This window comes from Apodemus sylvaticus, chromosome 12, assembly GCF_947179515.1.
Source record: "Apodemus sylvaticus chromosome 12, mApoSyl1.1, whole genome shotgun sequence".
Lineage (NCBI taxonomy): Eukaryota > Metazoa > Chordata > Mammalia > Rodentia > Muridae > Apodemus > Apodemus sylvaticus.
Genome location: NC_067483.1, coordinates 41,104,136 through 41,126,172, shown reverse-complemented (window position 1 = coordinate 41,126,172; position 22,037 = coordinate 41,104,136). Strand labels below are relative to the sequence as shown.

At 39.5% G+C, this 22,037-nt stretch overlaps 1 protein-coding gene across 1 annotated transcript in view; it reads right to left on the bottom strand.

The window, feature by feature from the left end:
- Kdm5b (lysine demethylase 5B) overlaps positions 1-22,037 on the bottom strand; it is a 74,223-nt gene that overhangs the window by 24,640 nt on the left and 27,546 nt on the right. The window contains exons 3-12 of the mRNA XM_052200041.1: positions 19,063-19,185; positions 18,199-18,369; positions 13,075-13,209; positions 11,010-11,106; positions 10,300-10,409; positions 7,639-7,797; positions 6,357-6,476; positions 4,411-4,569; positions 2,713-2,894; positions 1,437-1,599 (exon numbers count right to left, since the gene is read on the bottom strand). Of these exons, the coding sequence (XP_052056001.1) occupies positions 1,437-1,599; positions 2,713-2,894; positions 4,411-4,569; positions 6,357-6,476; positions 7,639-7,797; positions 10,300-10,409; positions 11,010-11,106; positions 13,075-13,209; positions 18,199-18,369; positions 19,063-19,185 (1,419 nt within the window). The remainder of the gene's footprint in view (positions 1-1,436; positions 1,600-2,712; positions 2,895-4,410; positions 4,570-6,356; positions 6,477-7,638; positions 7,798-10,299; positions 10,410-11,009; positions 11,107-13,074; positions 13,210-18,198; positions 18,370-19,062; positions 19,186-22,037) is intronic.

Sequence of the window (22,037 nt, the reverse complement as noted above, 5' to 3'; positions counted from 1 at the left end):
CTCAAAGACAATTTGGATATAAACTATAAGATGATTCTCTACACAAATAGGACAGGACTGAACACACACACACACACACACACAGAGAGGCATACATACATACATACATACCTTCTATCAAAATTGAGGAGAAAAAAATTCCTGTGTTAGAATCACCTGATTTCTGCCACAAGATGGAGTGGTATACCACACTAACAGAACTAAAAAATCTGAACAGAAGACAGTACTCATATCACAAAAATAAGAAATCATCTAAAAGGTAAGAAACATCTGTTTTCACAGATACAATCAGGAATCTCCTAAGGCTCAGCCATAGTGAAGCAGAGACAAGAGCTCTTGAGTTGGAGGACAATCTAGACTTGACAGCAAGGTCCACACCAGGAATGAAAAATTAACTCATTCATTTCCAAAGGCCCTAAATCTAGTCCCAAATTTTATTCCAATTTTGAGATATTGGGAAAAAAATGCTAACAATGAAGAACTTTTCGCCATTACTTTATGGTCCATGAATACATAATTAATGGGCTGTCCATAAAGTCCTCAGAGATCCTGTCTGAAAAAATCAAGATGGATGATCCCCAAAGAACAACACCCAAATGAGAAAACACACACACACACACACACACACACACACACACACACACCACCCACAGGTGCTTGGGGAAGGGGGAGTGGGGCAGTAAGCAACCTACTCACTAGGAAGCAGCACCAGGACAAAAATGTAAAACCTAGTATCCCAATCCTAAAGCCCTCAGCTCAATTCCTAGCACCACCATCAAAACTAGTCCTACTGAACATTCCATTTGGTTAATCCTAAGAGCCCACAATTTACTGTTACCTCTTTATGGTGTATTGGAAATTAAATCCAAGGGCTAAGCTAATTAGACAAGCACTCCAACAAACATCCCTACTCAACTTCCTCCTTTAGCAAGGAAAAAGGCATAAGAGACTGACACCAAGAACTGGAAAAGTAGCTCAGTCAAGAGCACTTTATAAATTTATAATATTTATAAATATTTTAAAATATTTAAAAACTTGAGTTTAGATTTAATTGTAACTAGCTAGCCATTTTCATACTAAACAATTTTGATTTGACAGGTAACTTCTGATATTTTTGTTACTAAACTTATAAACAAAATTTAATAGTACAGAAATCATTAGCAGTAATGGTTATACGATCTCCAACTTACTGAACTGTATACTAAAATGAATTGTCCTCATCGACAATGCAAGTCAGTTCAGTAATGTAGGATTTTATAGTTCTAAGCATCTGGCCCACTGGAATATTGCTATAAAGCACTCAACAGCTGCTTCTGTTATCAAGTTATATTATGGGGGTGGGGAAACACCAAATAACTTTTTAAAAAGAAAAGGGTGCTAGAGAAGCAGTGGGTGGAGCAGCAGGAGTGTCAGCGGGATGGTCAACGCGGACATACAGGCACTTCATGAGTCATCAGAGTGTTGGGGTTCATGATGGTCACAAGCTGGTGGAGGAGGTCTGGCTGGGACACGAAAAGCTCCGGAGCTAGCTTCTTCATTACAGTTTCTAGCTGCTCAGCAGCGTATCCTGGAACCCCATACCAAGTTTTTGGCTCACCCCTAGACACAGATTGTAAGAATCAATTAATTTGTAGCATAACACAAAGCAACTTGTTAACTAGTTCATATTTTTCCGACCTATAGACAAATGTTCAAATCAAAGAAGTATCAGGCCAGGTGGGAGTGGAGCACTCACAGTGCATTTCCCACTGAGTCCCTCCCAGAGCCTGCTATACAAACCTAGAGTATCTAGGAATCACATTTGATACAGCACAGTTACCACTATTCCTTACAGCAACTAAGAAGGACTGCAACCAGCCTTCTTCCATTTCCCTTGCCCATTCTACTTAAAAAAAGCTTAAATCAAATACAAATAAGGCAATTAGCATTTCTAAAGAGCCCTTTTTCTTCAAAACACTTGAAATGATTAACCAATTAATCAGTGCCATCTCTGTGAATATAAAAGCATCATCTTCCAGTCACAGCTGAGAAACTGCTGGGGGAGCAGAATCTTGCTCAGCATCCCAGGGCCAGCTCTCTTTCTTGTGGTACATCCTCAAATTTCTCTGTAGGATTCAAGTGGGTAATGAATTTTAAAATATTTTTGCACTTGCAAGTAGAATAAATAAGCTGAGGGTATTACAGCTATAGGGAAAAAATGGTTTAGGGTGAAAGTTTAGGTAATAAAAATTTAATTTAAATTTAAATGTCGGCACAGATTTGAGAGGTATATATACTAAGTGCTGTGATGTCAGAACTCAGTATTTAACACAACAAAAGGAAAACTGATAGCCCCAAGTACATGTTCCTCCCCAAAGGGATATATGGGTTACCATGATCTTCAAATGAGAATTCTGGTAGGGAGTGCAGTGCGTGTGTGCGAGAGTGCGTGTGTGCATGTGTGCATGCGTGCATGCATGCGTAAGCTACACAGTGTTTTTTAGCTTGTTCATAAATACTATTCCTAGAAACATCCTATTACTTGCAAAATAGTGTATGATTTCAGAGGACTATGTAGAAGTGAAGTGCCCTAATCAGATAGAAAACCTAATGTAACAGAAGATAAACAAAAGGAACTTGATATTCTCAGTCATGAACAACCCATTTTTGAAAGAGGAAGTTTTCCTTCCTAAGTCAGCTGGGACAGTCCTCAGACTCCGTAAGAATTCTCACCAGTGCAGGTAGTTGATTGAATAGCTCCAGTGGTCTTCAATATGCCAACAGAAGGAAGAAAAGCACATGCCCACATACAACCAGGGGAGTTTCATGCCGCATATGTCAGCAGTGATATGAGCAAGGACAGACTGCTCCATCACTGGCATGTTGTTCAAATTCCAGCCACTATCAAGATATTCCTAAAAAAAAGATAAAGTTTTAGCTATAGCATACTAACAGTTCAGAAACATGATTTTGTTCCTTTTTTTAAACTATATTTATTTGGGGGGTGGCTCATGTGTACAGGTATTCAAGGAGGTCAGAAGGGGGCGCTAGAGACAGGAAGTTGTGAGCAGTCTGGCCTAGGTGCAGCAAGCAGCTGGGGTCCTACAGAAGAGAATCAAGTGCTCTTACAACTGCCAGGCCATTTCTCCAGGCCCTAGGATTCCACTGCTACAAGTTGTCTATAGAACTCCAAACAAAATAAAATGAAGGGCTTGCGGGTAAAGCAGAGGCGCCACTATGGCGATCTGTAGACTTTAAAAAGTGGGCTTGCGTGTGTGTGTGTTTGTGTGTGTGTGTTGGACCATCAACTGAGCATGAACTGACATGACCATGAAGGCCAGAGCCAGGCAGACGTGTCTATCTATCCTTAGGATCCTTAGGTGCTGTGGTGGTTGTCCTGGGAGGAACTGAAGATGAGCCGGCCTGAGAGGAAGCTCATGCTTCTTAGTTCTAGTGCTGGCTAGTGTGTGAAGACTAATCAAGCTGCACACGCGTATATACGTCTCTATATGGATGTAAAACTTAAAATGAATACCGCAAACATACAAACTGTAAATCTGATTGCCCAAAGACAGACAGAAATCATTTGGGCTCAAAACTCCAGCTGCATGGAAAACAAGACACTTATAAATATTAAAATTAAACAAGGCCTTGATTGATCATTCTTAAAGAGATCAAACTTAAAGGACAGTAATGACATTCCCTCACCTCCTCAGTACAGAACATGACCGGGACTAGGGGTTTTTGAGAACTTAATTTTTCTTGAAATTAATAAATTCAGTAATTAGAAAATATCCATAAAGATATTTTCTACTCCTCTAGTCAGATAAAGTATTAATATCCATCAGAATCAGTCATGCCAGTGAAAACATACAAATTATAATTGTAAACACGAGTAATGTCATTTGTTTAAAATAATGCACCCCTATAAATTAAATGATCAAAATAGCCATTGTTGATGTTTCTCCTCCCTTAGGGGAATGAGTGGTATGAAATCAGAAAGAATTAGAAACTACGAGATTGTTGCTCTACTTATGTAAATGTAATATATTTTCTAAAGGAAATGTACATATAAGCATTGAGGCAAATTTTTCAACATATCATACATTCTCCCCAAGCCTGAAATAAAATATAAATAAAGAAGAATAAAAATAAATAATAAATAACAATTATGAGTTCAAATCCCAGCAACTGCATGGTGGCTTACAACCATCTGTAATGGAGTATGATGCCCCTCTGGTGTAAGACAGTGACACTGTACTCATAAATTAAAAAAAAAAAAGAAAACAAAAAACTTCAACCTAGCCAAACAGAATTTCACTAACAGTTCCCAAGGCTGCTGTTTGTTAGGAGGTGAGGATGTCACAAGTTCAAGGCTGTGCTTTAGATGCTGAGCACCACCTCACAGAAGTCCTGACAGCTGGAGCCTACCTCTTCCTCAGGAGAAATCTTAATTTTCCCGTCTCGAACAGGAAAGCCACTGCCAAACTCTTTTGAAGCTATATCAGCTCCATACTCCACCGTGACATCTTCTTCAATAGTGCTTACGAGACGCCAAAACTCCTTTTCCACCAGCTCTGTGGGGACCATCTACAAGTACAAGGAAATGAAAAGGTTTTCATTCATTCACAAACTGTTTAATTAAGAGATGGAAATCACAGAATAAACTTCTAAGCAAAAATTCTGTTCATAATTTCCCATAGGAAAACAAGCAACAACTCCATTTTCTATAATAAATTTTAAAATTAAGAACTGTAACAATCAGTTGAGGCACATGCCTTTGATCCCAGCACTTGAGAGGCAGAGACAGGGGAATCTTTGAGTTTGAAACCAGCCTAGTCTTCAGAGAAAGTTCCAGAACAGCCAAGACTATACAGAGAAATCCTGTCTTGCAAAAAGAAAAAAATAGAGGAATTCACGTTCATTGATCATGAGCCTAGCTACAATTACAAAGAGAGGCCAAAAAAAGTAAAATAACAGTTTGAGGAGGCTTTTGAAGAGGTCCTGGGTTCAATTCCCAGGCCCACATGGTCTGTAACTTCAGATGCAGAGGATCCACTGCTCTCTTCTGACCCTTTATGGGCATCAAGTACATACATGTTGCACATTCATATATGCAGGTAAAACACTCCTACATCAAAAACAAAAATGAATAAACGTTTTAAAAAATAAAATAAATTGCAGAATATGAACAAAAAGACTTTTGCCTTAGCATGTCCAAGAATATGAAGCTATCAGGCATCAGGGAACTGTTTTAAGTATAGGCCCTTAGAGTTTTCAGCTTTTAATAAAATAAATTCCGAGAACAGATGTCATAAGCCAGTCAACATGACTGATTATGTAAATAGAAGAAAATACTGGCCAGGCAGTGGTGGTGCACGCCTGTAATCCCAGCACTATGGGAGGCAGAGGCAGACAGATTTCTGAGTTCGAGGCCAGTCTACAGAGTGAGTTCCAGGACCATACAGAGAAACCCTGTCTCGGAAAAAACAAAATCAAAAAAAAAAAATGGAATATGCAAAAAAAAAATATCTGGGTAACTAAAGGCTGATGTCCATGACATAAAGGAGCACGTATCTCTGGAATGCCATAGGGACCAAACTCTAACCGCAGGAGTCTCGTGCAGGAGCTGTCTGCCATGGCACAACTGAGAAAAATCACATCTTAAACATCCAAAATGATGCTGAAGACCATTTACCTTTGACTTATTTGAAAGAATATTGATACTGCTTATGTTTCTAAATAAATAAGAAGTAACAATGGAATCTTACTTTAAACTTTACAATCTAATGATTAGACAACAGAATATAACAAATGTGTCCTCAAGACAGCACACATTGCATTATTTGGTACATGGCAATCTCTCCACCAACTTCGTGATGTTGTCTTTAAGTTGCAACTGCTGGACTACAACAACTGTGAGTCTTTCTGTATTGGTGTATGCTATTATTAAAATGGAGTTTTTCTTTATCCGGTAATGGAGTTGCAAAGAAATTGTCTACACTGTCCATCTTAACTCTTTTTCCTCACCAGCTACCTTATTTAAAACAAACAAACAAGCAAGCAAACGGGAGTAATTTAGCCAGGAGTGGTATTGCCCCTTAAGTTGTATGTTGGCTGACTTGATTTACAGAATGAATTCCAGGCTAACTGGGGCTACATAAATGATACCTGATCTCAAAAAGTAACATAAAATAAATTTTAAATCACAGATGGCCAGATGTCTTGAGTCCAATCCCTAGAACTCACACAGTAGGAAAGAACCAACTTGTACACATTTTTGATTTCTCCATGTTCAGTGTTGCCTGAGCACCACAACACACATGTAAGCACCAAGTAATACAAGTCTTAAATCAAATTAGGATAAATCTACATACATGGACTGGCATGTTGAAGTAATCAGATTTGAATGCATCTGCCATTTCCCCAAACGTACGAAGTGTGTAGTCCCTTGCTGCTTGTTCAAAGCCAAAAGCTTCTTGTGGCTTACTGCATTCCTGCATGGAAAGAAGAAAGCTTTTTTCTAGATGACACTTATAGCTCTCAGAATGGAAACGTTTAATGATAACCAAATAATGCTATCAAAAGGAAAAACCAAAACACTAAGAGGTTACAGACACATTATAAAACTCTCCTACATCATGGACTCAAACAGGTTTGCATATTCAGACCACTTAACAAGGTCATCTCTACACCGGTATTAAATACTTAAAACATTTAAATGTTAGTATTTATCTAACACCAGGGAACCTTTCTGACTTCCATCTCTAATAACCTGTCCTTGTGCAGTCATCTCATGTTATACTATGTTAGAAAAATCTAAAAAGCCTTCTTAGTGTTATAATCTAATTCAAAAGCAAAATGTAATATTCCAATGACTGAGCACTCCCTTATATAGGAAACAGCAAATTCTGCTGCATTGTATTAATATCAGCATTATATACACCACACTGAAAATAATTAGTATAAAAAAGTAAATTTCTAAAATTGTCTAACTGCCTAATATTCATTTAAAACAGAAAAAAAATGGAGCTAGGACTATAAATCAATAAAGCACCTGCCACTGAAGCGTTAAGGCCTGTGTGTGTGTGTGTGTGTGTGTCTCTAAGAATTCAAAAGCAGGGCTGCTGGTGCTTGATGGGTAGGGGTAATAGAGATAGTAGATACCTTGGCCAGTCAGCTGCCACCAAATTAATGTGCTTTAGAATCATCAGAGACCCTGTCACAGATTAAATCAAATACACATGCACAGTGACAGATTCAAAGATCCCTCAACCCAATACATAGACTCGCAGACACACACATGGAGCAAGAAAAAGAAAAAGAAATCCGGATGAATACACAGTAAGACAGTAATAATGGTTACTGTGTCTTGTGAAATCATCCAAACTTTTAAACGCTCATAAATTCCTACAAAGAACATATATTGTTTTACAATGATTAAGTTGATGACTAAAGGAACAAAATGTAATTATCTAAAAAAAAAATCCTGCCTCTGAATAACATATATACACTAAGGAACTTTCGAAGATTTCTTTTCCATTCACTTTGAAGTCTTGTTTTGTTCATGGACTTTATTATTATCAATGAATCTAAAATCCACAGGCAAAGGAAAATGTTCCCAAAGTAGTTAGTTCTCTCTCAGTCACTAATCCTTACTTGAGCCAAACACTTAGGACACCTCCAGTCTCCCTTGGGAACGTCATGGAGAGGGGGAACCAGGCAGAAGGTGTGGTAACTGTCATCACAGCCGTCACACAGGAGGAGCCGGTCCTCATCACTGCCACTGCCACATAAGAGGCACACGTACAGGTCCACCTACAGCCATGGAAACAGACACAGAGCACAAGAGTGAGAACTGTCACTTGAGTTTCTTTTTTCAGTTTGTTTTCTCTTGTTCTGACAGGGTCTTCAAGTGAGCAGGCAGCCTCTTAACTGCTTAGTTAAGTGGATGATCTTGAACTTCCAATCCTGGCTTCACCTTTAAGTACCAGAATAAAGGCAGGGAGCATCACGCCTGCCTGGTCTTCTCACTGCTGGGAAAGCTGGGCACAGGCTTCAGCAGACAGCCATGACCAACCACACAGACAACACGAATGAAAAAATATTATACATATAATTTATACAATATAAAAATATATTATATCATACCATATCATATTATATTATAAATGTAAATGTGTGTGTGTTTGCATGGCAGCATATAAAGTCAGAAGTCATTCCTTCTACAAGAGTTCCAGAGATTGAAGTCTGACCATCAAGTTTGGCATTAAGTGTCTTTACCTAATAATCTCTGCAGCCCGTACATAGTTTAAAGAAAAAAATATTGGAGCTGGAGAGATGGCTCAGTGGTTAAGAGCACTAAATGTTCTTCCAGAGGTCTGGAGTTCAACTCCCAGCAACTACATGGTGGCTTACAACCATCTGTGATGGAATCCAATGACCTCTTCTGGTGTGTCTGAAGGCAGCAACGGTGTACTCATATAAATAAAATAAATCTTTTTAAAAAAATAATATTCCTCCAGACTGGAGAGAGGGGGATAGCTCAGAGGTTAAGAGTACAGTCCTGAGTTCAATTCCCAGCAACCACATGGTGGCTCACAACCATCTAACAATGAGATCTGGTGCTCTCTTCTAGTGTGCAGGCATACATGCAAGCAGAACACTGTATATATAATAAATCCTAAGAAGATAATCCTCATAAATAATAAATTAGCCAAACAATTACTGCATAAGCAAATACTCTGGAGGCAGTATAGTGCAGATGCTTGTAATCACGACACTAGGAAACTATAGCGGAAGATCCACAACTTCAATGCTAGCCTGAGTTTCAGAAGAACCTCATCACAGAAGAGTAATTCAGAAAACAAAGCAACAGAAGCAGATCCATCTCTGAGTTTGAAGCAAGACTGGTCTACAGAGAGAAATCCAGGGTTACACAGAGAAACTGTCTCAAAACAAACAGAAAAACAAAATCCTACCACTCTGAATTCAATTCTAGAGTTGAGCTGAGTGCCCTCAGCTGGCAGTGGTACAAACTTGTAATCCCAGTACTTGGAAGGCAAAGTCAGAAAATGTGATCAGCCTTTCTTCCTCATAAACCCCAAGAGAGGGAAGACATGAAGCATAGTCACTGGCCACATATGGGTGGACTGTCACACACAGTCACAGCAGGAGACAGGCGTGCTCAGGAGAAACCAACCCTGCCAATGCCTTGAGTTTACATTCTGCAGTACTATAGACTTATTTATGCCATGGAGTCTGTGATCCTATCTTACAGTGGTTCCAACCCTCCATCTGATATACAACCTGCTAACAGGAAGCTGAGACATCAACTAACAGGAAGTCGACAGTTAAATCTGTGTCTAATTAAAGGAAAACATCTGGACTTGTTATCTTGTATGTGTGTGGGAAGGAGCAGTGAGAAATGAGTTCTAATTTAAAAGACACTGTCAGGATCTTGTAGTAAAGGTCAAAGGCAAAGGAGGTCAATCTGATACTTTCTAATATTACAAGAAGTAAATTTTTGGCTTGTGAAGCAAGTTCAACAATGTAACCCATGCTATAGTTTTAATTCACAGCAATCCTCCAGGACTGCTGACCTGAGCCATTCGGGCCTGAGACACCACATGCAGTCTGAGCATTACTTTCAGCAAGCTTTCCTACCTCACTCCTGTTCATTTCCCCTGTCTACATGAAGAAATACAAACTGTCAGTTTGAGTCTTATCTACCCTTCAGCTCATCCACAGGTGGGCTAACAACCGAGCATCTCATAACTGTTCAGTGCAAACTCAATGAACGGACAGGAGAGAAAAAAAAAAACACTGATAATGCTTAGAAGTAAGGTATTTCCAGGCTGGAGAGATGGCTCAATGGTTAAGAGCATGACTGCTCTCCCAAAGGTCCTGAGTTCAAATCCCAGCAACTACCCGGTGGCTCACAACCATCCGTAACAAGATCTGATGCCCTTTTCTGAAGCATCTGAAGACAGCAACAATGTACTTATGTATAATAAATAAATCGTGGGGGAAAAAAGGTATTTCCGTTAAAATATCTTTCCTTTGTTAATACTAAGTTAACCATCAATCCCAGAGCTGCACATGTAGCCATGGTGGAGTGCTGCCTAGGATGTATGAGAGGAGGAGAAAGCGGAAGGAAGGTGGACAGCAGGAGACTGGGACAGAATTACAGATCCAGGGCCACCTGGAATAGGGAGAGATCCTGTTAGAGTAATTGAGGGAGGAAAATAAGAAGGGGAGTGATGGACGGACGGACGGATGGACGGACGGACGGACGGACGAGACAGAAGGTCAACTCACCGCAGTGGCGGTTTTCTTAGGCCGGCTCCGGGGCTTGTCCTTCTCACTTTCTAATGCACAGTCTTTCTTCTCAGTGGGTTCTTGCTTGATGGTACTTTTCATTTCTTTATCTGCAGAAAGCAATCCAAAGTTAGTTCTTTCTGTATGCACTCCGCTTATCTCTGCTTCCTGTCTCACCTCATCCTCTTCCTTCCCTCCAAACAACATAAATGCAATTCCGTATTTATTTTTGTTTTATTAACACCTAATGTTACCAGATATAAGAGCTCAATACTGATTGATAAAATAAAAAATAACCTCTATTAAATTTTAGCATGTGAGTGCTATATTCCAAATATGCATTTTCCATTTTTGTCCTACCACCTCTTAATTATGAAAATAAAGACAATATATTAAATTTTAATTCTCAAACCCTATCAAGTGACCTATCAACAAATAACAATTGCGCCGGACAGTGGTGGCAAACGCCTGTAATCCCAGCACTTGAAAGGCAGAGGCAGGTGGATTTCTGAGTTCAGGGCCAGCCTGGTCTACAGAGTGAGTTCCAGGACAGCCAGGGCTACACAGAGAAACCCTGTCTGGAAAAACCAAAAAAAAAAAAAAAAAAAGTAAAAGGAAAGGAAAAAAAGAAAAGGAAAAAAAAGAAATAACAATTGCTTTATTGCTTTCATCATTTACTTTTTCTTTCTCATTAATGTAAAATCTCTTACCATTTTCCCATTTTGGAGCTGCACAGCCCATTCGGCGTCTCAGATTATGAGTCCTGGCTTCTGTTGCCTCTTCTGGCTCAATTTTAATATTCATAGCCTAAAAAATTGTCAGACATGAATATTCTCTTCTTTCGGTTATTACTAAGTAAATCAAAAGACACTTTGTTCTGTTCTTAGGAGATCACATTTTTAAAATTACACACAAACTAAAAGAGTATTCTCCAATAACAGTAGTTTGAGAGAAAAAAGAGAATTTGGATCAATTTATAAGCCATATTACCACCCAAAATGGACATAACAAGGCCTTATTTTCCTCTAGAAATGGCTTGAATTATTACTAAACTCAAAACAATTATAAAAACATCCAATTTTCGTTAATTCTAAAATCTAAACTTTTGCCAACTTCTTCAAAGGTCTATAAGTACTTGTGGAAATCTGGCATCCACAATCTTCAATGACTTTTTTCTTTAAAAGATAGGGTGTTATGGGCTAGCCTGAACCTTGCTCTGTAAACCATGCTGGCCTCAAACTCAGAGATCTGCTTGTTTCTGCTTCCTGGGTGTTGGGATTAAAGGCCTGTGCCACCATATCAGGCTTTTTTTTTTTTTTAAATAAAATCAAAAGACTTTATTTTTATTTATGTTTGAGTGGCAGAGTTTCTACATGCCCATGTATGCATAGGATCCCCTCACAGACCAGAAAAGGGCATCAGCTTTGCTGGAGCTAGAGGTAGGTGCTAATATAGGTGCTAGGAATCAAAGTCCAGTCCTCTGCAAGAGAACTATGCTCACCTCTCTAGCTTCATTATTACTTTTAGTACTGTTATTATAAACTGTACCTCTGGGGCTGAAGAAATGAAGTACTGACTGTTCTTCCAGAAGACCTGGGTTTGATTCCCAGCACCCACATGCCTGCTAACAACTATCTTTAACTCCAGTCCCAGGGATACTCTTCTGGCCTCCATGGGGACTATATACTCATATGAATACTCATATGGCAAACAGACATTCAAGAAAAATACATAAAAATAAAAATTCTAAATCTCAAGAGTAAGTTATATATCTAAGATCACCCAACTATAAAACACCTTCATTCTTACTGAGGATGAATGAGCCAAACTCAGCCTTCTTGCTCATTAGAATGATAGTTATTGATAAATAAAACCACTTTGTGGTCTATAACACTGAAGTGTTAGTAGGACTATTTAAGAATTTACCCATGTGTTCACAGCTAAAAGTATTTTTTCTGTGGGCATTAGCACTACATCTGGTATCATCAATGCAGTCCTCGGGTATCCATCCACAGCACTAGGGAACATCTTACATTTATAAAGGTCTGTGTTCCTAGCAACTAAAGGTTGAGAAAAAACCTTTAAAAGATCATAGAAAATTCAAGGATAGCCTGGGCTATACAGTGTAACCCTGTCACACAGTTAAAAGAATATGCTAAAAAAAAAAATAAATCTTAGAGGCTCCTCAGCACTAAGTTGTTTCCTAAAACTTACATCCTATCAAGTGCTAGACAGAAATATAGTCTTCATGCCTCTCTGAGGGACTAAAGCATGAATAAGATTTTCCTTTCTGAATAGAGAAAAATCCTAAAGCAAGTCATCGTCCTAGTCTCTCAACACTAATGGTACATGCATTCCCGACTCCATACTTAAGGACAAAGACCCCGTCTTCACATACTCCGCCCTTAATAGGAGCTCAAGAATGAGAGCGCTTTTTTTGGTTTTGACTGGTAACTACTAAGCAGCTTCCAGGCAACCCAGAAGGAGCTCTTCTGTTCCTTCCCCTTCATGGACACCACCATCCCCATCACTGACGTAAACGCAGAGCAGAATGACATATTCCCTTATGAGATTACCAAGGCTCAAAACGACAAAACACTTACATTCAAGAGAAAGTCGGGAGGGGAGAACCAGGAAAAGGAAAATCATTTGAAATGTAAACAAAGAATATAGAAAATAAAATTTAAAAAAAAGAAAAAAAAAAGAGAAAGTCAGTGATGAACAGCCATCAGCACTAAACTCGAGAAGTACTCATCAATCCAATCCAATCCTCACCTCTGCTCTCATCCGCTTGGCTCGGCGGGCTGGAGGACAGGTTTCTGCGGGCTGCACAGACTGCCTCTGGGGAATATCATGGGGTTTGTACTCCTTGTCCTTTGTGTCTGAGGTCAGGTTAGGCTTTTGAAGACACTAAAAAGAAAACAGTTGTACCAATGAATTTTCTTTCTCTTATAATGATTTACATAGTTAACAAAACATCTTAAAAATCTAAAGAATGAGGGCTGGAGAGATGGCTCAGTGGATATAAGAGCACTGGCTACTCTTCCAAAGGTCCTGAGTTCAATTCCCAGCAACCACATGGTGGCTCACAACCATATGTAAGAGGATCCTATGCCCTCTTCCGGTGTGTCTGAAGACAGTTCAGTGACAATTTACTCACATACATAAAATAAATAAATCAATCTGCGGGACAATGGTGGCGCATGCCTTTAATCTCAACTTGGGAGGCAGAGGCAAATCTAAAGAACAACAAAATCAAATCTAAAAATATCAATCATGTACAATGTGTCTAATCTTTTTTGTGCCTTGAATTTCTTCAACCTTGCTTCCTTTTTCTTTTTTTCTTTTTTAAATTTGATTCTAAACTGACAGAAAGATGATTTTTAATTTATATTTATTCAACTGCTTATCTCCTCAGGTTTTAAAAAGCCATGGCACGCCAGGCATGGCAGTACGAGTCTATAATCTGAGCACTCAGGAAGTAAGAAGCTGTCTCAGACATAAAAAGCAAACTTAATTACTTCATTAATCTACAATCCTGCCGATTCTGATATGACTAATAGTACTATAAACAAAAATATCCTGACTTGAGAAAATAGATCCTCTGACTATGTGACAAAGAGTAGTAAGTACGCCACAGAAAATTATTAGTCCTTTGCAGGGCATGGTGACGCACACCTTTAATCCCAGCAGATGGGATGCTGAGGCAGGTGGTCAACCAAGTGTACAAGTTAAGTTCCAGGAGTTCCAGGCCATCCGACCTTCATAGAGACTGTTTCAAAACTGAAAAATTATTATAATGGTAGACATAAATATGTCCCCATAGGTTCCGTTCTTTGTAATACTTGGTCCCCCACTGACAACACTGTTTTGGGAGGGTTCGAGGCCTTTAGTACTTGAGAAAATGCTGAACATCGGGGGTAAACCATTATGAGCTTTAGGCCTGGTGTCATAATCTTGCCCTCTGCTCCCTGGTCCACCACCGGAAGAGTCCCAGCCTCACCACCTCACTGCCATGAGCCACCATGCTCCTAGCATTTCAGGATGCGATGACTGTACCCTCATACTGTGAGCCCAAATCAATCCTTCCTGCCTTAATTTGTTTACTGTTAGGTGTTCAGTCACAGGGACAAGAAAAGTGATACAGTTCTTATCAGGAAAGTTTCCTTTTCCTTTTCCTTTTCTTTCTTTCTTTTTTTTTTTTTTTTTTTTGTCAGTTTCATACTAAGCTGACAGAAAGACGATACCTAATGCCAAAACATAATAGAAATTATTACTACTGAAGCTAACATGAATTTCTCAACTATGCACTTCTAGTTCATAAGAGAACAATATATTCATGGGAAGGATTTGGATTTTTTAGGATATGTATTGGATGAGCATTGGCTTACACGTGAGCATGCACATTGTGTGCATAACTAATGCCTGAGGAAGCCAGAAGAGGGCATCAGGTTCCCTGGCATTGGACATACAGTTGGTTGTGAGCCACCTTGTGGGTTCTGAGATTCAAACCCAGGTAGTCTGCAAGAGCAGCAAGTGCTCTTAACTACTGATGATCCACCTCTCCAGCCCCCATGAGAGACATTTCTGGAAGTCGGAACCACAATACAATTATCTAAAGTCCCTCTGGGGTATGGCACATCATTTATGCTTGGCATAGGATACACGAGATGAACTAGGGATGTAGCACAATAAACTTCTATGAACACACAGTTTTAAAAGGCCGGAGACAGGGTGGGGCTGAGTGCCACAGAATGTTTGAGTCCCCAGGTTCATCCCCAGCAACCATGAACTGGATGTGGTGGCCACACCTGTAAGCCTAGTACTCAGGAGGCAAGGGCTGAAGGATCAGAATGCTCACAACTATCCGTGGCTACACTGTTAGAATTTGAGGTTAGCTTAGAATACATGAGATCTTGTCTTCCAAAAACAAAAACAAAAAAATGTATAATACTTTCTATATATTCTATGAACTTTGTGAAACAAAAATTATATGAATTTATTTTATTCAGGTTAAAATTACATGGGACCAGGAAAATAGTAATGACCTAATTCAGATATTCTATCACAAATTTTGTGTCTATTTCCACTGGTCTTACTGGTTCTATCATCTATATTCATGACTCTATAAAACCTTTAGACATATTGGGCAGGACGATCTTAGCAACATTTTAGAATATATAAAGAAATCTATGTTTTGTTCCAAACAATAATTCAAAACACAAACCTAATACACTGGTTTATTACTTACTAATAATATGGACTTTAACCTCTTGCAAAGAAATCATCATTATACCATAATCACCTCATCCCACAGAGACTGCTATCCTCCTTCAGGGCATTCAGAAATGGTGATGCAATAGTAAGCCTGTGTTCCATTATTTGTACCCGGTTCAAACAGTCTCATGTAGTCCAGGTTGGCCTTGAATTCACTCTGTAGCCAACAATAACACTGGATCCACCTGCTTCTGCCTTTTGAGTCCCTGGGATTATAGGAGTGCACCACCATGACCAGTCTGTGAAGTGCTAGAGGTTAAATCTAGGGCCCTGTGCACAGTAGGCAGGCACTCAACCAACAGAGCTACATCCTCAGGCCCTTTTAAAACTTTCTACAAGGAAAATGTACCAGTGCTGAGAATATACTAGTATATAGTAAGTCTGAACATAATAACCCCTACCCTTTATTTGCTTGAGAGTGGACATTACTATATAAGGCTGGACTTTATTAAAAACTCCTGGTGTTCTAGAATTAAACATAGCAGCTACCAAGTGGGTTTTTGTTCATTTTATTTTGTTTTTTAACTACACTGGCTCTCTAGGCAATTGACAAGTTTCTAAAAGGCTGTAACTCATAAATTTGGAAAGATCTTTGCTTTCCTTACTCACTTTAATCTCCATAGAAAGAATTCAAAAAGAGAAGTTTTATTCTAAATCTATATAGAGTAATTAAATTCTTATTGGGTGTAACTGTAAAACAGAGACCAAAATCTGGTATGTGGTCCACAGCTATAATCCAACACTAAAGAGGGCTGAGGCAGGAGAATCTTGTGGTCAAGGGCAATCCAGGATGCACACTGTGACAGTGAATAAAGTCACTTTGACAGGATTTAGAATCACCTAGGAGACAAGCTACATTCCAACCCATAAGGAATTGTCTAGATTAATGTGGGAAGAGCTACACTAACTGTAGGTAGCACATCCCCGAACTGCGGCAGGCACCACAATACATAAAGAAAAAGAGCAAAATAAGCAGGAACATTTAGTTCTCTCTGCTTCCGGCCTGCAGACACAACATGAGCACCTCCTCACCCCGCTAATCCCATGCTTCCCTGCCACAGTGGACTATAATCTCACAATAATCCATACAGCAGACCTCAAATGAACTCCATCATCCGTGGCTCACTAAACAATAACACAATTTTCATAGAGGGGCAGAGGGATGTGGGTGTAGGCAAAATGCTTGACTCAGACGCACAGAAGTCCTGGGTCTTTTGAAATGGTGATGGTGCAGGCAGTGATCCCATCACTTGGGAGGGAGAAGCAAAGTGAGTTCAAGTTTGAGGTCATCGAAGTATACAACAAGTTGAGACCAGTCTGTGCTACTTAAGACCATGTCCAAACACACAAAACCAAGAGTGGGAAACACACTTAGGAGACAGAGATAGCATCTTGTGTGTGTTCACATCCAGCCTCTCTTTGACAAATTACAGGGCAGCCAGGGCTACACACAAACAACATTCCAATTTGGAAGACTGGGTGATACAGGTAGAGAAGTTTCTTAGCATAAGGCAGAGCTTCAGTTTGATAACCAGTATGCAAATAAAAAAGTCTAAGAAGGAATCAAAGGGGCTGCAGAGATGGCTCAGCGGTTAAGAGCACTGACTGTTCTTTCAAAGATACTGAGTTCAAATCCCAGCAACCACATGGTGGCTCACAACCATCCACAATGAGATCTGAGGACCTCTTCTGGTACATCTGAAGATAACTACAGTCTACAGATATACTAATAAAGAAAAGAAAAAAATATATATAAAAGGAATCAAAGGAAAACAAAAAACACTATGATTTAGGATTTAGCATTACAATGTTGCCAGTTTATAGTATTAGGGTACAATTTTAATGTTTGTTTTGACCTGAAAAACTGTATTATCAATCTTTCCACAACACAGAAATGAAGTTATAGGACTTATTACTCTGGTATTTAGAGTATCTCAAAGGATGCGAATGGATAAAGACACTCCTTTCGGCGGGCGGTGGTGGCACACGCCTGTGATCCCAGCACTTGGGAGGCAGAGGCAGGCGGATTTCTGAGTTCGAGGCCAGCCTGGTCTACAGAGTGAGTTCCAGGACAACCAGGGCTATACAGAGAAACCCTTACTCAAAAAAAAAAAAAGACACTCCTCTCTACCAGAGCCTTGAAAAAGGTGGGACAGCTTTAGAGCATCTGCCTGAAACCAAGAGGCTTCCAGACAGGGCCTGCTGGGAGAGCAGGTGCTTTGGGGTGCTCAGTCCTCCCTGTTAACCATGCTATCTGACAACTTGGCTGGAAATCTCAGTAGACAAATGTTAGGCCACTTAATTCCCAGGTTACACTTTCATGTGACAACCATAGAGTATTTCATTTTAAAAAGCACTTAATAATCAGCTCCTATACTGAAGAAAATACAGATTTGAGCTGTATTTGACAGTAAAAAGATATTTCCTTTATAATCTTATTCATTCTGATACCAAACTTTTAAATATAGTTGCTCCCCAAACCAAAGTCCTAGGATTTTTTCCTCAAAAGGAAAGTATTTAACAATGTTTTTCTAAACTTAAGACTGTCTCATTCATCGCAAAGACAATGCACCAATAAAAATGCAGTGAAATAAAACAGAAGAAGGCAGCTCCAATACTCACCCTCAGACTGTCTCCAGACAAGAACAAGTTGTACGGATTGAGGATTCGCTCATAATGTCCCCTGATATGTGAGCCCACAGCTTTACCAGGAGCAAAACCCATCTTGGTGGCAATTTTGGTCCATTTTCTATCCTTGCAAACAACTGCAAACCCACCTTCTTCTGCGACTAACTGTTAATAGCAAAAAATAAAAATTAGAAAAAAGAAATCAGACAAATTTACTTCTAATTCCCTCACACCTAGGTAAGATTAACTTAAGAAAACTCCCAGTTATACTTTTGTTATAGTTGCTTTGTTTATTTTGTTTTTTACTTCCTAGAGGTTAAAAGAAAGCAAACAAAACACAGACAAAAGAAACAACCAGATAGTAATTTGAAGGTAAAAAAATAAGAATAGCTTAACAGTGTGGTCGGTCCAGAATCATTCACTGCCTTCAAAGCCCCTTCTCACACCCCAAAGATGACGACTAGCAATTACATCTGTACTAAAGCACAGCCCCCCATATTGGTCCTGCCTTGTTACCCTTAGACAATCTCTAAAAGAGAGGCAGCAAGTATGCCGCAGCCCCATCTGGTAACTGGTGTGGACTATGGCCCAGCTGCTTCAGCTCAAGTCTTTTCAGTTTCCCTGAGCTTTAGCTTCTTCCATATTTAAACTAAAATGGGAAGGACTGTTTTCGGGGTTCAGACATTTAAATGAACGATAAATTGTAACAAAATCTATAAAATAAAGCTTACAGACTACACAGGTAAAGCTCTGATAATATGCTTAACAAGAGAAAATCTTATTTTATGTATTTCAAATAAGTAGTTTCTAAGGTTGTAGGGGGAAAAAAGAGTTATAAGACAGCTGCCCCGCACTTGCCTTATTTAGCTGGAACAAGTCTAAGATCTTTCTCTCCACGTGGGGAATCTTCAGAGTACTTCCCTGTAGTTCCCAATACTTTGCAATCTGGTCCAGGAAATTCAATTTTACCCGGGTTTGGGCCTAAATGTCAAAGAAATGCATTTTAACCTCACCTATTGTTTCCCCGGTGGCACGAAGGGGCCCTGCTATTTTGCAGGAGGAGCTTGATCACGGCCGTGCCCAGGTTCATCGGGAGTGGGCAGCTTACACAGCTGGCATGTCACAGCACTGCACTTGGCACAGTCTTGCATTAAAGCCCATGTTATCTTTCACTCTTAAGACTAAAACTAAGAACAAAACTGACTTCTACTTATTATTAAATTATTAAGTACACATGTGCTTGCTTAAGTTGTATTTTAAAAGTAGGTGCTGTCTGCATCTAAGGAAAATATCATTTTACATACACTGCTTAAGATTCCTGTATTTTATTATTCTGTGGAAATTAAGATTTTCAGTCAAAATATTTTCTGCATACAACACAGAAATAGGCAAAAGCATACAGAATAGTTATTCTTATAGGCACAATTTAATGTCATTGGTTAAAATCGGAAATGGCTTGTAGTGACTTTATTTTCCCCCAAGTCATGGCATTCCTGTAGACCAGACTAGCCTTAAACTCAGAGATCCTCCTGTTTCTGCCTTTCAAGTTCTGGAATTAAGTGTGTGCCACCATGCCCAACTACTACTGCTATAGCATTTAATGTAAAAAAAAAAAAAATCACAGAAAAAATGGTAAATGTTAACTATCCTTACATATATATATATTCCCTTCATAACACACACATGAAGGGAGCAATTTGAAAGTTTCATCCATGTTCAGATAATTCCCATTGGCAATCCCAATGGCTGTAAGTTCTTTTTTTCCCCCAAATGGGGGCAAGGGGGCTTACCTACACGTCCCAATTAGCCCAGAACTCACTCCATCAATCCGGCTGTCCTCTACACATCCTCCTGCCTCTTCACACTAGGATTAAAGCCGGGTACCCTTTACATTCAACTTCAAATTTGAAAATGGGCTAAAATGCTTAAGGGATAGAAATGAAGCTCAAAGGGTCAGAGATGTCTCAGTGGTTAAGAGCACCGACTGCTCTTCCAGAGGTCCTGAGTTCAATTCCCAGCAACCACTTGGTGGCTCACAACCATCTGTAATGGGATCTGATGCCCTCTTCTGGTGCGTCTGAAGAAAGCAATGGTGGTATACTCATATGCATAAAATAAATAAATGTTAAAAAAAAAAAGAAATGAAGCTCGACTGATAGAGGCACTTCGCTACCATATAAAAGCCTTGGATTTAATCATCAGCACCACATAAAACCAGAGGTGAAGATTCTTACTTGTAACCCCAGCCTTACAAGCTGAAGGCAGGAAAGTGGCCAGTTTCGAAGCCAGACTAGACTATATAGTACTATATAGTAAATTTCATGCCAGCCTAGGCTACTTATGCCTCAAAAAAAAAATAAAAATAAAAAAGGCCAGACAGTGGTGGCGCACGCCTTTAATCCCAGCACTTGGGTGGGAGGCAGAGGCAGGCAGATTTCTGACTTGGAAGCCAGCATGGTCTACAGAATGAGTTCCAGAAAGCCAGGGGTACAAAGAAACCCTGTCTGGAGAGGAGAAAAAAAAAGGAATTTGTAAACCACTGACATAGACAGACTGTTATCAAAAACCTAGTATTTTCTAGCTACTATTTTTAATATTTATTTTATGTATATGAATGTCTTGTTTGCATGTTATATGTATACAACACGCATGCCAAATGGCTGAAGTGCAGAAGAGGGCAGCAAGACTCTGGAACTGGAGTTGCAATGGTTAGGAAATGAACCAGGGTCCTCAGCAAGAACAAGAAATGCTCTTGACAGTTAAGCCATTTCTCTAACCCTTCTATCCTGTATTTTAAAACTTCCTAAGCAGGGTGGTGGTGGTGCACGCCTGTAATCCCAGCACTCTGGGAGGCAGAGGCAGGTGGATTTCTGAATTCGAGGCCAGCCTGGCCTACAGAGTGAGTTCCAGGACAGCCAGGGCTATACAGAGAAACCCTGTCTCGAAAAAACAAATCCCAAAAAAAAAAAAAAACCCCAAAAAAACAAAAACAAAACTTCCTGGAGGCTGGAGAGATTGCTTGACGGTTAAAGAGCACCGAGGTTTGATTCCCAGCACCCACAGTGCAGCTCCCAACCATCACTATCTCAGTAACTACTCCAGCTTCAGGTTGGTCAGTATATATGCAGGGAAAACACCAACGCACATAAAGTAAAAAGAAATAAATCATTTAAAAAACACTTTCTACAGCACAGAAACTAAAAAGTTAAAATATAAGAGCAAAAACTTTATGTGCACTCTAAAGAAGTGTGATTAGGCCACGCTCTTATTTGGGGAACTAAATCAAGTCTGGGTTAAGAGTAATGGCTGCTCACAACCATTTGTAACTCAGTCCCAGGGAATGTGATGCCCTCTTTTGACCTCCAAGGACAACAGGCATGCATATGATGCAGAAATACATGCAGACATCCAAAGATAGAAAATAAATAAAAATTTTGAAAATTAAAAATTAAATGTAGGTTTTAAGTGTAAAATTAGGGATACAAAACCTTTTCTACTGCCGGGCGGTGGTGGCGGACGCCTGTAATCCCAGCACTCTGGGAGGCAGAGGCGGGCAGATTTCTGAGTTCAAGGCCAGCCTGGTCTACAGAGTGAGTTCCAGGACAGCCAGGGCTACACAGAGAAACTCGAAAAAACAAAACAAAAACAAAAACAAAACAAAAACAAAAAAAAACAAAAGACAAACCCTTTCCTACTGCATTTTTCTCAAAAGTTAATTATTTCCAAAATTTAAAATTCCATTGATTATAATCTAAGATACAATAACTCATATGTATTACTTAGCAGAAAAAGGGGGACAGACATAAGTCAGTATCTTTAATGCAATTTGGTCT